The 17217-nt window shown below is 43.0% G+C and overlaps 1 protein-coding gene across 1 annotated transcript in view; it reads left to right on the top strand.

Annotated features, from left to right (window-relative positions):
• Nucleotides 1–1057: 1057 nt before the first annotated feature.
• The window catches only part of MMP2 (matrix metallopeptidase 2), a 60165-nt gene continuing 44005 nt past the window's right edge, over nt 1058–17217 (top strand). The window contains exons 1-3 of the mRNA XM_068128809.2: nt 1058–1081; nt 1261–1546; nt 9222–9466. Coding sequence (XP_067984910.2) covers nt 1424–1546; nt 9222–9466 — 368 coding nt within the window. The 5' untranslated portion in view covers nt 1058–1081; nt 1261–1423. The remainder of the gene's footprint in view (nt 1082–1260; nt 1547–9221; nt 9467–17217) is intronic.

Genomic DNA, 17217 nt, shown 5'->3' with positions numbered 1-17217 from the left:
TCTTGGTTCAAATTTGTTTTCCTTTTTCCTCCAGTGATCGTTCAGTTTTGTTTTCGTTGAGTTTACTGAGTCTGTACAGACGACATCTGTTGTAAGACTGTGCCGCGTGTTGATGAATATTTAGTTGAATCACTGTAGCTGCTTAAATACCGGTACTTGTCTTACATCTCGTATTCGGGAGTTTCAGGCTGTGTCCTCTTGTGGGGTTCTGATTGAAGTTCATAACTTCTTTGTTTCCTACTCATCGACATTGTGTAGGATTTCGTAGTCTTGGATTCGATGAGATATCCTTTCTATACCCCAAGGATGGTACAACAATATATTTCAGCCTCTCGCTCTATGTCGTCATCTAGTATGATTTATGTGGCTCTTCTTTGGACTGACTAGCAAAGAACCCCTCTTTATGGACAACTTTATGGTTAATCCCACACTTTTATAATTTATCACCTCTAATACTGTTCAGTCCCATTCTTCCCTCCAGGGCTTCAACACAGCTGTTCACCACGAAATGATCAGATGCCCCTTGCCCCCCAATCCATACTCACAATCTGTTCTACCCCCAAACGACCCTATTCCCAAGCATTCCCATTTTTCCGGGTTATTATGATTTTTTTCACCACTCTGCATCTTTCTCACCTGTTCTCGTTTGTTTGTTGTCCGTCGGTTTGTTCCTTTTCTGTTTCACCCCTGCTTTCCTCTTCCTCTTATTGCTGCATTTCATTCAACTTGCGTACACCTTGTTCACCCCAATGTGTCCTTTTCCCCTTGATCTCACTCTCACCTTCACTTCTACTCTGTTGGTTTTCCCCCCTTTCCATTTAGTTCCATTCCATTCTGCTGTACAGCAGTACAGCTATTCCACGAGCCTCGACCATGTATACAAAAGAAGTGTATTATTGTAAAAACCAGATGTTCCAACTTATTTTCATGTTCCACCGGTGACCTCCATCAATGTTTTTGTTTTTTACATTTTCCACTTGATACAGCAAAAACATGAGCACAGACCAATGGAGCAACAGCAGACACAAACACCCTTGTGACGCACCTCTGTTTTGATACATTTCATGGCTGAAGCAACCGCGTAAGCATTTAAAAATACACAGTATCTCACATATAGTAAGGAGGTATTGCGGTCGTCCATGACCTTGCTGTTGCTGGGGTTGTCTAACGCCTGAATTAACTTCATGATTGCTTTTCGTCATTTCCGTTATTTTGAAAAGAAAAACGACAAAGCTCTTGCCGCTATCCCTTTAAAAACAGGGCCAGTTCGGTGGAAGGGGCCTCAGGGGTAGGGCAAGGGTCTGTGGTCTGCACGCAAAGAGGAGCGGCTGTTATCGGCCAAACCATCCGAGGGAGTGACAGTGCCCAGGGCTGTTAAAGGAGCGAATTCCTCGCGGTTCTTCAGTGAGACAACGAGACAGCCATGGCCAGAGCTCTCGCATCGTGCGCTGCATCTGTCATGTGCCTTGCTGCACTCACCATCGCTGCGCCCACGAATTACTTGGAGGGGGAGTCGGAACCTCAGAGCAATGATGAGCTCGCCAAGGTGAGGGACCACCTCCTTGTTTTCCTTTTCTCTGGATGGGGACGTAGGAGGCCAGGCACTGTTTTTTTTGTGCTCGCCAATGCAGGAAGGGGGCCAGGGAGATCGCTCGTTGCTGGCTCTTGTCCAGTAATGATCGTACTTTTTTCTTTTTTTTGCCACTTTCTTTTGTACTACGAGGGATTTCCTTTTTTATACGAGATATTACTTGTGGAATTTGGACACATTTTAATCACTCAAAACTGGGGGATGTAAAGAAGGCCCGTGATTTGCCTGTTTGAGCTTGTGCAGATTCTACACCATAAAGCAGCTAATGCGCAAAATTGGCAGTCAAAGCATAAACAAAGGAACTGCGAACAGAGCAACATAGTTACAAAGTTTGTTCCATTGACAGCAAACAGCTGTATTGTCTGGTGTGCTGTAGCATCGCCAATGTTGTCTCTTATACATGTTACTGACAGTCTTACACCATTTCCCATATGAATAATGCGTGTTCTAATGGACCACCCGGGAAAGTTGTAGTGCTAATGACTTTGATTTTTCTGGCCAAATAGTCTATTTTTGATGATTTCGTTGTTTGAAACACTGATCTACAGCTTGTACCCACATCACATGTACTTGAAGATGAATTTCTCGGTCAATAGCAGACAACGGACTTCATTTTGTGTTCATCATGTGACTGTGGTTTTGCATCGTTGCTGGGATTGTCACTGTGCTGCTGGTGCACTGTGCCGCAGTGCCTCCGGTAGGTTAGGGCAGGAATTTGGAATTTTGCCACGGTGCCGACGATAGCTCATGTACTCTTCACGAAGGACACCGTGGGATCTTTAACGTTCACCAACTAAAGCTGGCAGACCGGACATGCAGTTTAACATCCATCCGAGAGATGGCACACACATCAATGCCTCTCCCTGCCTGCGAGACACCAGGATGACAGTTTATAGCTGGGCCAAGATTCGAGACACCAAGACTAAACAGATTAGAGGCGAGTGTACATACCTCTAAGCTATCCTGCTAGCCCTGACAATGGAAAAAAAAACATATGGGATTTGAGCTTAGGATCGCAACGTCAGCTATATACTCAGATGTGCTCAGGCAGGAAGGCCAAAACACTAACAGGGCAACCCAACTTGTACGTCTTGAGTTGTTGTATAATGTTGTATTTTGTTCTGTAGATTCCTGTAGATTTTGGACAATTTTGCGGCAACTGTGATTGGAACAATGCCTTCATTCCAGTTTTTGGATCTGTTTGTCAGATAGACCATAAAGGCTGAAAAACATCTCTGACTTTTTAATTATTAAATATCAGGTTTACCTGTGAGTGAGATCAGCCTTATCAGGAGAGATAGTTCCCCAAAGTTCATTATACTTTTTTCATTGGAAGTAAACAATCTGAGGATGTCACAAAGTAATCCAGGCACATTTAAGGACTACCTTTCTCCCTAAACCTGTGCCATATCCATCCACATATGGGCACCCTTTACAGAAAGCACGAATAAATAGAGCAAACCTAAAGGAGGTGGTTTAGCCAGGGTACTTCTACACAATGACCTCCTTCATTTGAAAAGGTGCCAATTGTAATTCTTAAATAACCACAACCTAAATGCAGATTGAATTACCGATTTCACAATATGGATGCGGATAACATCCATGACATCCAATGGACGCCATGCTTTGAGAAGCGGAGATTACAGCTGTAACTGAAATCGAGTGGCATTCTATTTTTGTTTTAAAAGAAACAAAATAAATTGTAAAGAGTAATAATTACTCATTTTCTATTCAATATCTTCAGTTTCACTTTAAATTGTACGAGTCATTAATGCAAGTTGAAATGTGGCCATAATCTGCATAGGCCAGATCTGGAGGGCACTGGCATTTTCCACAATAAGTGAAGACCGGTTTTCTGATTAGGATGTGTGTGGGCTGTGGGTCCAGAACAGGATGTTAGAAAATGCTTCGTGATGTGTCCTGCTGGTCTATCATTTGACAATCTAGTGCTAGGGAGTCAGGGATTGACCGGATCACTCAGAGGTAACGTACTCATCTTTGAGCTTTGAAGTACAGGTTCGAATCTTATGCTGATCATAAACTGTCACCCTGGCTTTCTTGGGCAAGTCATTGCACTATTGAGTTTGCGGCCCCTCGGATGGATGTTAAGCAGGGTGTGTATCTGCAAGCATTAGTTGATGGATTTTAAATATCCCAAGTTGATGAGAGTAAGGAAGGCTGGTTAGGACAAGCATCCTGGTAATTTTTTTGCTCTGACTATGTTGAAGGTTAAGGATTGCAGCCACCTTCATGAGATCTTCGTCCTTGGCAGACCTGGCTCATGACCAGTGATGAAAATCTCTGCACTTCCTGGATCATTGAGTGTCAGACCTGGCTGTTCTGGTTATGAGACTGCAAGGAAAACGTTTATATAGATAAACTGTTACCCACACACTATTGGGCTCATTTTTAAAACCTCCACTTACAGTTGTTAATTGATAAGCACTGCTATGCAAGGATGGCACACAGAATATATATTCAGAATCAGTGAAAGCCATGGCGGAAATGTTGAGTTGGATCTTGGAGACGGCGTGAAGCTGGAAGGTGTGAAAACATTTTGCTACCTAGGAGACGTTCTGGATGGAGAAGGTGGATCAGACTCGGCAACGGTTGCTCGAGTGAGATGTGCATGGAAGAAGTTTCGGGAACTGAGTGGTGTGCTGACGAGGAGGGGAGTGTCGTTGAAGCTGAAGGGAAAGGTGTATGCTGCATGTGTGAGAAGTGTTATGATTTATGGGAGCGAGACATGGGTCATGAATGTAGAGCAGCAACGGAGGCTTGAAAGGGTGGAAATGCGAATGGTTCGGTGGATGTGTGGAGTATCGTTGAGAGAGAGGAAGACAAATGATGAATTGCGAAAGATGATGGGAATAGAGCCTGTGATGGATGCTGTGAAGAGGAACAGGTTGAGATGGTTTGGTCATTAGTGTAGGCTGCTATGTCTTAAAAATGGCTGTCGTGTTTTTTTTTTGTTAAAAGCAAAATCCACTTGATTCCTTGTCTTTGGGGTGTCACATGTTCGAAAAAATAGGTTGTTAATTTTTTAAAACGGATTAAGGGTGTCAAATCCAAGATGGCCGCCAAAATATATAAATTCCATTAAAACTGGTATTCTGAACACAGTATGAGGTCCAAATTAATGACAATACCCATAATTTCAATACCAAGGAGTTCAAATACAATTAATTTCAATATGGCAGTCAAATTCAAATTCAATTTCAATATGGCAGAAGGAAGCGGCATTGACCAGGCTTGGGTCGAAGCTGGACTATATTCTCCAACAACCGTAACGCAAATCCTAAATGGAAAACATCTGTACAGGTCCCTAGAAGCACATACTGTAACATTGCTTGCTCTATACCATCTCTACTTTGACAGGTTCCTAACAAAAGCACCAGAAAAGAAAGTGTTCCTAAGTGAAGCGTCCATCGATTTGGAAAAAGCATATCAGAAAGATATCAGCATGAACACAGGCAACCGTCAAAACCTCAGAGATGCCGTCAGAGAAACCATGACCATGTTCGAATCTAGAGATATCCTCACAAAGTTGGGACAGTTTGAAAGCAATACAGCACCAATTCAACACTACATCCGTAACTACTTGAGGCAGTTTGAAACTATCCTTCAGTATATTAGAGCTACCAGACAACGGGACCTGCTGCTGCATATGGAAAGCACTGAAGCTCTTATCAAGTACTTCTTTGCTCACGACCACCTGAACTACGCACGTTTGCTCCCTTTGTACCTGTCAACAATGCAGCAAACAGAACAAGTTTTTCCAGATGTCTGGGCAGAACTCCTGAAAGGAAATTTCTGTGTGACGAAGGGGATTGCTGCATTCACTTCAATAGGTCCAGATCACGGAATTGAGCAGGAGAACCGCAAACTCAAGGTCATTGGAGGCATTACTGGAATAACCCAAATTGAGAGAGCTCTAGACCGTTTCTTCATGATTGCACCTGACTTGTCTAATCTAGTAGAGGAGTTTCAAAGAGAATATGGCATGGAAGGTGCTGATACCAGAGACCAACACCACGATATCACAGGGGGAAAGTCCACCCGAGTAATGAGAAATTCCGCTAGATTGACAGAGGTATTTGTTGTTCATGGAGACCCATTCGTAACCGATGAGAGTGACCTGTGTAACCTTCTTACCAAGAAAGTAATTGATGAAAAGGTAACAAAGGACATAGTAGACCGCGATGCCATCGGACAACAGTTGTTCCAGACATTTGTCAAAGAATGCCTTACAGAAGGAAAACTTTCAGTGTGGGATCCAATGAAGAGAAAGAACATAGGCACTTTCAAAAGTGCCAACACAGTGAAGAAAGTGAAAGCAGGTGACAAACTCATTAAAGTCAAAGAAGAACGAGGACTCCTACAGAGGTTTATAGTAGCATCAAGAAGCCGTCCAGACCTTTATCTAAAGGACTGTATTGGGAAGTATGAATTTGGAATTGTTCCACATGCCCTTTTCGCTTCGGATGGGTCACTTCTCCTAGCATATGACAAGGCTAAGGACCTTCATCATCTTGAAGCGCTAGTTACCAAGGAGCAACCTAGCCCAACAGAAGCCACAAGCGATCCAGCTAATGCCATACCGAGTGTTTCTGGTGACCAAGTATTGAGTGAAAACTCCCAAACTGAAGTACCACCCCAAGCCGAGGCGCCTGAAGTACAAGAAGCGCAGCCTGAGCAAGAAGCTTCAACTGACATGTCCGACATGTCTGAGAAATTTAAAGTTGTAGTCATAGATGGCATGGCCCTCGTTAACTCCATCTCCAAGACAGACAAAATGAAAACATGCAGTGATTTTGCCATGTCATTTCTTGAAAAGCTTATCAGGATTGCAGCTAACTACGACGAAGTAAGACTGGTATTTGACAGATACGTCGAAAGTTCTCTGAAAGAGCAAATGAGAAAAAAGAGAACAAAGGGAAAGTCGACCTACTATCACATCCAAGATAGTACACTGATCCAGAATATTTCCTTGAAGGACTTCCTTTCAAGTGTCAAAACCAAGGCAGAACTTGTAGAGTATTTAGCTGCAAAGACTCTGGATCACAGCAACAGCTCTGCCAACAAATTGAAGAAGTTCATGGTAACCTTCGGCACTGAGACAAAAGGTAATGTAAGTGTGCCTGATGAATTGGTAAAACACGGTCATGAAGAAGCGGATACGTTACTCTTGCTCCATGCCCTAACAGTTAACGGCGATGTAGAACTTGTAATAGACTCTCCAGATACCGATGTCTTCTTGCTGATGATCCACATGTATCCACAGCTACCTGCTGAGACATATTTCCTTACCGGAAAATTGCAGTCAAACCTATCTTTGAAAAGTTAGGAGTTAACCGCGCCTCAGCTATTCTCGGGTTTCATTCTTTCACAGGATCAGATATGTGTGGCAGGTTCGCCGGCAGGACAAAGGACTGGTGTATGAAGGTGTTCATGTCCTGGATTCACTTGCTTCACTTGGCAAATCTGCTGCTACACCCTCTCCAAACGCAATTGACCAACTGGAAAGGTTCGTTTGCTTGTTGTACAGATCCAAAACACACACCAAAGTAAATGCACTACGATGGTTCTTGTACTCAAATCGACAGGCCGAGGGAGAGAGTCTGCCTCCAACCTCTGGATCATTGACACCACACATTCTGCGAGCACATTATATTGCAATGATATGGATGCAGGCATGCGAAAGTCAACCGTCCCTTCCTTCTCCCACTGACTACGGATGGAAGTCAGAGGAAAATAGATTTCTTCCGGTGATGTGTTTGAACCCTCCAGCACCAGAGGCCGTCACTAAGCTGGTAAAATGTGGCTGCAAATCAGGATGCAAAGGAAACTCCTGTAGTTGCCGCAGCAATAAACTCCCATGCACAGAGGTCTGTAGCTGTTTGAACTACGGCTGTAGCAACAATGGACAATCAGCTCAGAACATTGTGGGAGATGAACACGAGGACTTGTAAGGTAAAACGGATGATTGTGAGACAGGAATATTTAAATATGGTCAAACAGGAAATTACATTACGCTATCATTGTTATAGCAATGTGGACCTTTGTGTAAAACAGTGGTAGCCATATTGGATTTTCTCACTATTTCTCACTATGGCTGGCATCCACCGATTTCAACGAATCAGTAACATGTTTCCCCAACGGCCTAGCATTACTTATGTGGGCATTACCACCAAAATGGACCTATTTCATCATTCACAATTTGTGTTATCAAGAACATTAAGTTTTTGTACTGTGGTTATTTAAGAAGTGGCGGCCATCTTGGATTTTTCCACCATTTTGAATTTGACTGCCATATTGAAATCAATTGTTTTTGAACTCCTTGGTATTGAAATTATGGGTATTATCATTAATTTGGACCTCATACTGTGTTCAGAATACTAGTTTTAATGGAATTTATATATTTTGGCGGCCATCTTGGATTTGACACCCTTAATCCGTTTAAAAAAATTAACAACCTATTTTTTCGAACATGTGACACCCCAAAGACAAGGAATCAAGTGGAATTTTGCTTTTAACAAAAAAAAAACACGAAATGACATAACAGCCTACACTACATGTGTTGAGGAAGGATGAAAGTGACTGGTTGAGAAGAGTGATGGAAATGAATGTAGAAGGAAGCAGAGGACGGGGAAGACCGAGAAAGACTTGGCTAAAGGTGGTGGAAGAAGAAATGCGGGCATGCGGTTAACAAGGGGAGATGCAGAAAATAGGGCAAAATGGGGAAGATTGTCATGGGGACCGCAAGGCTAACTCGTGCTCTAGTAGGGAAAATGGCCTTAAAGTGCCTGTTGTAGTGAAGTCAATTCAAAGCAATGTCTTTTTATACAAGGTCTAAGGCTCGTAATAGAGCTGACACACACACACACACACACACACACACACACACACACACACACACACACACACACACACACACACATACACGCACAAACACACACACACACACACACACACGAACACACACGGACACACACACACACACACACGGACACACACGGACATGCTGACGAGACAAACATTTAACACAGCCACTGAGCTTGGGCAAAGTGCCCTCACTGCCATCATTTCCCAAGATACTTTGGTTACCAGCGACGTCCTTCCTCAGGAGGAATTTCCTCCTACCATGGATGCCAACCGATGTGGATTGCCCATGCCCTATCCTTTTTAATGCTGAACGTCAAGCAAGGAAGCAGAAAATAGCATTTTAAAGTCTTTGGAATGGTCCGGCCGGGGTTGGAGCCACCGACCTCCAGACTCGGGGCGGACGCCCTAAACATTACACCACCGAGTGTGGCCAAAAAAGAGTGTATTGTAGTCTGCAAACTGCTCAGTTCACAGAATATGGTGGTTGTAATTTACTTTTTGTATGGAGTTGTTAAACCTTTGGTCAATCATGACATTACCACTCACAAACAATCTTTAGAAAAGTGCTTTTGATTTGCAGGTGCTGAGATTTATCAAGCATAGGCTTATAATCACTTGATTCATATAAAATAAATAGATTGTATTGGAATATTCTGTCATTGTTCCCTTTCAATAATTGAACAAAGTAGTAAATGATCCATCACCTTGTAGATATGAATCGCAGTAAACGGCTTTCCTTTTACAGGCCTTCCTGATGAAGGTGGGATACTTCGAAAAGCGAAACTCAACGCGAAACGACTCTGCAGACATGTTCAACCTGTACGGCGCCGTGCGTGTTATGCAGAAATTCTATGGGTTGCCCGTCACGGGTCAGCTAGACTCAAACACAATCAGTGAAATGAAGAAACCTCGATGTGGTGTACCAGATGTGGCTGCATATAGCCATTTCCCCAACAAAATGAAATGGTCGAAAGAAAAACTTACCTACCGGTAAGTCGATTGTTGTGCTAAGTGTAGATATTATTAGAATATGCAAGTGAGCAATTATTTATACGAGTATTACACAATTCTCTAAATATTACACATGTGAGAGTGCATTGGACTGGTGTGTATGCATGACTTAGAGGCCCAATGCAGCATAATGTGGAGGTGGTACACTTTGAGTTATTTAATCTGGGTATGATGCTCGGCCATATCCTATACAATATGATGGATTGGGTTTTTCATCACCGCCCACTACGTACATCTCAAAGTGTGCCGTTCTCCATATGTATGTTAATCTAGCGCCTCATTCTGTCAACATTACTTGCATGTTGGATGGTAAAGATCCAAGCAAATTATCGCTGGTACGCCTGAAACAAGTTCCAAAATCCTGCTCCAGCCAAATGTCAGGCCTGGATAGCCAGTCCATGAAAGATTTGGGCCAGATCTCTCTCTCTCTCTCTCTCTCTCTCTCTCTCTCTCTCTCTCTCTCTCTCTCTTCTCTGTCTGTCTCTCTCTCTCTCTCTCTCTGTCTCTCTCTGTGTCTCTGTCTCTCTCTGTGTCTCTCTGTGTCTCTGTCTCCATGTCCGTGTCCATGTCCGTGTCCATGTCTGTCTCCGTCTCTGTCTCTCTCTCTCCCTCTCTCTCTCTCTCTCTCTCTCTCTCTCTCTCTCTGTTGACCTCACAAGAAGATGGAATTAATTGGAGCCATGAAGGAAGTCATGGTGAGTAATAGTTATGCTTGTGTTAGAGGATTGTGGGGGGAGCGGAGAGGTGGTAGCTCGCATATGTACTAATCACAGATGTTGATTAAATTGTTTAATTTACGAATTTGTATTTCGTGGAAAAATGTATATCTGAGGCTCGTGTGCAATCAGTTTGAATCAGTGGTTTCATGAAAAATAGTAAAGAACATGGGATGTTTTTTAATATCTGGTTTATCCATGGATGCACGGCCACTATAATTTGCAAACTTGGAAAATTCATGAGTTCATTAATTTAATGGTATGTTATGAGTTCAAACTGTGAAGATAATTAAGTGGAAGTGGACTTGTAGCAGCATAACAAAAATAATAAAAATACAGAAGTGGTCATGAGACCACAAAACCCTGTCCAAAAATTGCTGGGTGCTTTTGTTAAGCTTTTATTTTAAGCAATTTTGCCTAAACCAGATAAACAGAAACACACACACAGACATGTATGTATCCTGAGACTAGTGTGGTAATAATTCTCACAGCGTGAACACACATCTGCAAAATAAATAAGAAGTCACATTTTAAAATATCCAGTAACATCTGTGTGTAATTTTCGAATACATCGACCGAGCTTTCACCCAATTCATTCACTGGTTTTTCAGTTTATGGTCTTTTCATGTTACATTTGAAACTGAGGCTTTCACCCTCCACTGCGACATTGATCTTTGATCTATATGTACAATAACTTAATACTGTTGTACCTGCATGGTTCGTTCCAGTTGCCTGGTACGAATCTGGCAGGTCACTTCAACGCGACCAAAACGGCCAGCTGGGTCGGCCATCACGGGTCAAACTTATGGCTCTTGTCACCTCAATAACATTGCTGGGACTATTGAACCAGCCAAGAATTACACTAATTTGTACCACACACCTCATCTCGATTTACAGTTTTACAGTCCTCAACTGACTTTCCTTAATTTCCAAGTGTTCACGATCACCGAAATTCACTACAAGACCAGGTATATCCAATAATAAAGCAATAAGGGTCACATGGAGGGAATGTACAAGAAAGAAGCAATAACAATAGGTGATGCAACAAACACATTACCCATTAATTATACATGCCCATGAAATCAATGACGAATGAGTTTCCTTAATTATGTACCTTAGGGCCCAAGCAACCACAGTATCATACCACAATAGAGCACACAGAGGGAATTCACAAGTCAGAAAGGAATAACGGTAAACCCGGCAGGACTCTGCAGGAGATCGTCACAAGTCCCGCTTACTTGGCAGAGAGAGCATTGTTCAGGTCTCGCGTGCTGAGTTCCGTGGAGAGGTGAGGACATTCTCTGGCTCGGACGGGGAATGGTGTGGCTGTGGTCCAACCAGAGCAGTGAAAAAACACAGCTTTCCGTCAAGGCAATTCTGGGTAACTCCGCTGTCTGCCCATTATCACCACCTTTTATTGCTTGTGCCATGTGCGTCACCGATGACACATCGCACGCCTCCCCTCTCACGAACTATTGGCCGTTGCCCGGTCTGGTGGCCGGGCGTCCCTTATGCGACCCCTCACCTACATGTTCTGCGGACTAGGCCTGCAGCTAATGGTGGTTCTGCCATCCCTCTCACCAAAACTCACTCCGATGGCCTAGTGAATGCTTTAAAAGAAAATTTAGGGCGGATTTAAAGAAGGAGAAGGCAGGACATTAAAAAGGGGTTCAAAGAAATGTTGATTTTTAGACACAAATACCAGGATAGGTGACGTCATCTAATGATTCAAATGTGCTATCACAATTAATGACTTTACACTTATTCTAAGACATTTACAAAGGAGCTAACTAAGAAATACTAAGCAATGTTACCCCCTAGGAGTCATTTCCTCGACAATACTTTCCGTTAAGCTTCATTACAAATGGCTCATTGGTTTAGCAGTAACCAAGTTCATGTTTCCCCTTTGAAATTTCATTGAACAACAACTTGACCTTAAGTTGTGACATTGACATTTGACCGACAAGGATCAAAATGAAATGCATTACTTGACTTACCGAAGGCCAAACCTACCTGCCTGCCAAGTCTCATTAAAGTTGTCCCACCTTTTATAGACATATATTTTATTGAAAGATGTGTGAGAATGATTACAAATATTTACCTTTTTTGAAATGAAAGGTTAATGCGCAGCAAATATTCAAGAAAACAGGAAGTGGGGAATCAAAATATCTGCCATTATTTAATGAATAAATTGGAGATGACCCCTAATTTGTGAATGCCAGTTTTTTAACTAGTAAGTAGACTGTAATATAATTTTAAAAAATTTCTTAGCAGATGCTTAACATAAATTATATGATGTTTACCATACAATAGAAGAAATACTCGTATTCCGGTAGCAGGACCCACAAATGTGGCTAGAAATCGAATTTCATTCCGCAGAGAGGGTACTAAGCAAACTTTTGCTTGATGAGAGTTATATGTATGTGATTTCCACAAAATCCTGATGTATTAAAGTGATACGGTCATTTAAAGATTAACCAGTTTTTCCATCTCAAACAACACCTTTAATTCAAATACAGACATGTAATTTCAGGTTCAGTGTCTGATTTCCTGGGAAATCGAATGGTCTAAGATTAATGTCCTTCAAGAAACCAGAATTTACCTTAGTTTCAAACTTTCACGCCTTAAAGGGGCAAATCTAGTCTTGAAGGTAACTTGTCCCCAAATACGAAATACAACAATGAACCCGCTTAATTACTATTTGGGTACAATCTGCGGAAACCGGCGATTGCTAGAGATTTTGGGGGCGCTGAAGCGGATTATGATGATCATTTTTACATTGCATCCTGTATTAAATCTACACTGACCTTTTCTGTTGGTAAGTTACACGATCGTTGAAGGTTCAAACAGCCACGGATGATCTTGTCACTTCAATGCCAATATTGGGAGCATAAATGAGGGGATGGATAGGGAGGGCAGGGTTTGCAGGGTTGGTACCTGGTGGTGACGTATAGTTGGGTTGGAGAGCAGTCACATCAGACTTTTGAATGCAACCACCCGGAAAGATCTGCTATTGCACATCATGGATTACGGGCTGGCCGTATTCCCCTATGGGATAATGTGGAAGTTCTGGCTGCATCCACAACCCATGCCAGGAGGTGAATGCTGTAGGCTTGGCACACTGGACAAACGAGTTCGTCTCACGCAAAGGAGACTACAGCTCCAACACAGGCATATGGTCGCTTCTAGAGAAATAGACCAGATATACTCCATGGGGAGGAGGACAGACACAAATTGGGATATGCTGGTCTCCATTGGATCATTTAAAACACAGCAGACATTGAGGTTAAATGATGTAATTGAATGTACCTCCTCAACAGATGCAAAGCACTGATGATACAAGCTTGCCATTGGCAGATGTTCGATTGGCTAAATGTCACGAGGTCTCATAATGCAGCTTTGTGATTGGTCGGCTGATTTGGCCCACCCCCCTCCACCACTTGTATATCTGGGTTGAGGTTAGCAGGGAAGTTGCTCTTGACAAAGGCTGGAGGATGCACGCTTAAAACCCTGTGTTCTGGCCGAAACTTGAGTCGGGTGATACAACTAGAGAGACTATATATATAAGAGAGGTGTGATGTGATGGGGGTGAGTTGCTTGAAGGATGAAGTGGGAAAAATCGTTGTCGACCCAGATGGAATTAAAGGAAGATGGAAAAGATAGATGGAAATGCTGTTGAATACAGAGAATGAATGGGATGGCAACATAGAGAGTAACCCAGTTTTAAGACCGGCAGAGAAGATAACTGAGAAGGAAGTTGAGGAAGCGATAAAAGCAATGAAGAGTAGAAAAGCGGGAGGGCCGACGGGAGTTGTGGGAGATATGTTGAAGGCAGCAGGAAGTTGGGGTGTAAAGAGAATGACAGAGATCTGTAATCTGGTGGTGAAAGAAGGCCGCATTCCAGTGGTTTGGGAACTGAGTACCCTCGTCCCTCTATACAAGGGGAAAGGTGACCCTCTGGAGTGTGGCTCGTACCGAGCGATAAAGTTATTGGAGCATGGAATGAAGGTATTGGAAAGGGTGTTGGAGAGGAGGATAAGGAAGAAGGTGAAGATCGACGAAATGCAGTTTGGATTTATGCCAGGAAGAGGAACGACAGATGCACTCTTTATTGTGAGGCAGTTGCAGGAGAAGTACATGGAGAAGAGGAAGAAGTTGTTTCTTGGGTTTGTTGATCTGGAGAAGGCATTCGATAGGGTTCCACGCGAAGTATTGACATGGGCATTGAGGAAGCTAGAAGTGGAGGAATGGTTGATCAGAGTAGTGATGGCAATGTACAAAAGAGCACGCACAGCTGTAAGGACGAAGGACGGGAACAGTTGTGAGTTTGAGGTGAAGGTGGGAGTGCATCAGGGGTCGGTACTAAGTCCACTACTATTTGTAGCTGTGATGGAGGTGCTGGCTCGGAACGTAAAAGAGGATTTACCGTGGGAGTTGTTGTATGCAGATGATCTGGTGTTGATTGCGGAAAGTATGGATCGACTGAAGGAAAAGATGAACAAGTGGAAGGAATGTATGGAGACAAAAGGTCTGAAGGTGAATATAGGAAAGATGAAGGTGATGGCAAGTGGTAAAGCATGTGGTGAGGTAGAAAGAACTGGGAAGTGGCCATGTGCTGTGTGCAGGACGGGTGTCGGAGTGAACTCCATTCAATGTACAATGTGCGCTGAGTGGGTTCATCAAAAATGTAGCGGTCTGAGAGGGTCATTAACCAGTGTGGCACCTACATTCAAATGTAAGGTGTGCACAGAGGGAGCTGCAGATGGAGAAAATGTTGAGTTGGATCTTGGAGACGGCGTGAAGCTGGAAGGTGTGAAAACATTTTGCTACCTCAGAGACATGCTGAATGGAGAAGGTGGATCAGACTCGGCAACGGTTGCTAGAGTGAGATGTGCATGGAAGAAGTTTCGGGAACTGAGTGGCGTGCTGATGAGGAGGGGAGTGTCGTTGAAGCTGAAGGGAAAGGTGTATGCTGCATGTTTGAGAAGTGTTATGATTTATGGGAGCGAGACATGGGTCATGAATGTAGAGCAGCAATGAAGGCTGGAAAGGGTGGAAATGTGAATGGTTCGGTGGATGTGCGGAGTATCGTTGAGAGAGAGGAAGACAAATGATGAATTGCGAAAGATGATGGGAATAGAGCCTGTGATTGATGCTGTGAAGAGGAACAGGTTGAGATGGTTTGGTCATGTGTTGAGGAAGGATGAAAGTGACTGGTTGAGAAGAGTGATGGAAATGAATGTAGAAGGAAGTAGAGGACGGGGAAGACCGAGAAAGACTTGGCTAAAGATGGTGGAAGAAGAAATGCGGGCAAGGGGGTTAACAAGTAGAGATGCAGAAAATAGGGCAAAATGGAGAAGATTGTCATGGGGACCGCAAGGCTAACCCCTGCTCTAGCAGGGAAAATGGCCTTAAAATGCATGTTGTTGTTGTTGTACTATATACTATACATACACTACTCACAATAAGTTAGGGATATTGGCAGGTTCTTCGGTGTGGTTGATTTTGTGTATTAATTATTTTGAAAAAAGTTGTTGGTCCTAATTCTATGGTTATTAATAAGTGTGAAAAAACACAGCATTCTTGATTTCAATACCCTAACCCTAACCTCTATAAAAAGAATGAACTCAGTCCCACAATATCCCTAACTTATTGTGAGTAGTGTATTTATGTACGACTATACTACAGTCACGTGAAAAAGTAAGTACACCCCATGTAAAGTTTTGACTTTTTCAACATATTTCAACATACAGCTACTTGATCTTCATTTCAACAATATTGATAGATAAAGGTGATATAATATAACAATTATCATGAAAAATTTACATTTTGTAGTCCATTGTATCATTTTAAAAAACATAAATGCAAATTTCGCATGTGGAAAAAGTAAGTACACCCCTACGTTTATCACTACTTCAAATACCTAAATTTAGAATTCAGGTGCACCAGCTCAGGTGCAAATGTTTAGAACATCGTTAGAGAGGATCTTGGAGGAACCTGTCTTATTTAAACCTCAGACATTTCGTTTGGTTTGCTCTTTGTTGCTGATGTGTGCGGCGTCACCATGCCGAGATCAAAAGAGCTCTCTGAGGCCTTCAGAAAGAAGGTTTTCGATGCCTACGAGTCTGGGAAGGGATTTAAAAAGATCTCCAAACAATTTGAAATCAATCATTCGACTTTCTGGAAGATCATCTACAAGTGGAGAAGATTCCAAACAACTGCCAACTTGTTCAGGCCAGGCCGCCCCAGCAAGTTCAGCCAGAGACCAGACCACAAGATGCTGAAAGAAGTCTCTAAGAACCCCACAATGTCATCACGGAACCTACAGATAGCTCTTGCCACTGTCGATGTCAAAGTGCACGGGTCTACCATTAGAAAGAGGCTGCACAAATTTGATCTACATGGGAGGTGTGCCAGGAGGAAACCTTTGCTGTCCAGAAAGAACATCAGGGCAAGACTAAAGTTTGCCAATGAACACCTCGGCAAAGACCAGCACTTCTGGAACAATGTGCTCTGGACAGATGAGTCAAAGGTAGAGCTATTTGGCCACAGTACCAGAAGACATGTTTGGCGAAAACCAAAGACAGCATTTGACCACAAGAACCTGATACCAACTGTAAAGCATGGTGGTGTAAATATTATGGTTTGGGGCAGCTTTGCTGCATCAGGGCCTGGGCAGCTCACCATCATAGAATCCACTATGAATTCTTCATTGTACCAGAGAATGCTTGACGATAATGTGAGGCCATCTGTCGGAAAGTTGAAGCTCAACCGAAGGTGGACCTTGCAACATGACAATGACCCTAAACATACCAGTAAATTCACCAAGGAATGGCTGAAAAGAAAGAAATGGATGGTTCTGGAATGGCCAAGTCAAAGCCCGGATCTAAATCCCATCGAGATGTTGTGTGGGGATTTGAAACGAGCTGTGCATGCAAGAAACCCCTCAAACATCGCACAGCTGAAAGAATTCTGCATGGAGGAGTGGGCAAAAATTTCTCCCAGTCGATGTCA

The sequence above is a fragment of the Myxine glutinosa genome, chromosome 9 (assembly GCF_964187855.1).
Source record: "Myxine glutinosa chromosome 9, kmMyxGlut1.1, whole genome shotgun sequence".
Classification (NCBI taxonomy): Eukaryota; Metazoa; Chordata; class Myxini; order Myxiniformes; family Myxinidae; genus Myxine; species Myxine glutinosa.
The sequence above is the reverse complement of the archived record's forward strand: the minus strand, read 5'-3'. Positions and strand labels throughout refer to the sequence as shown.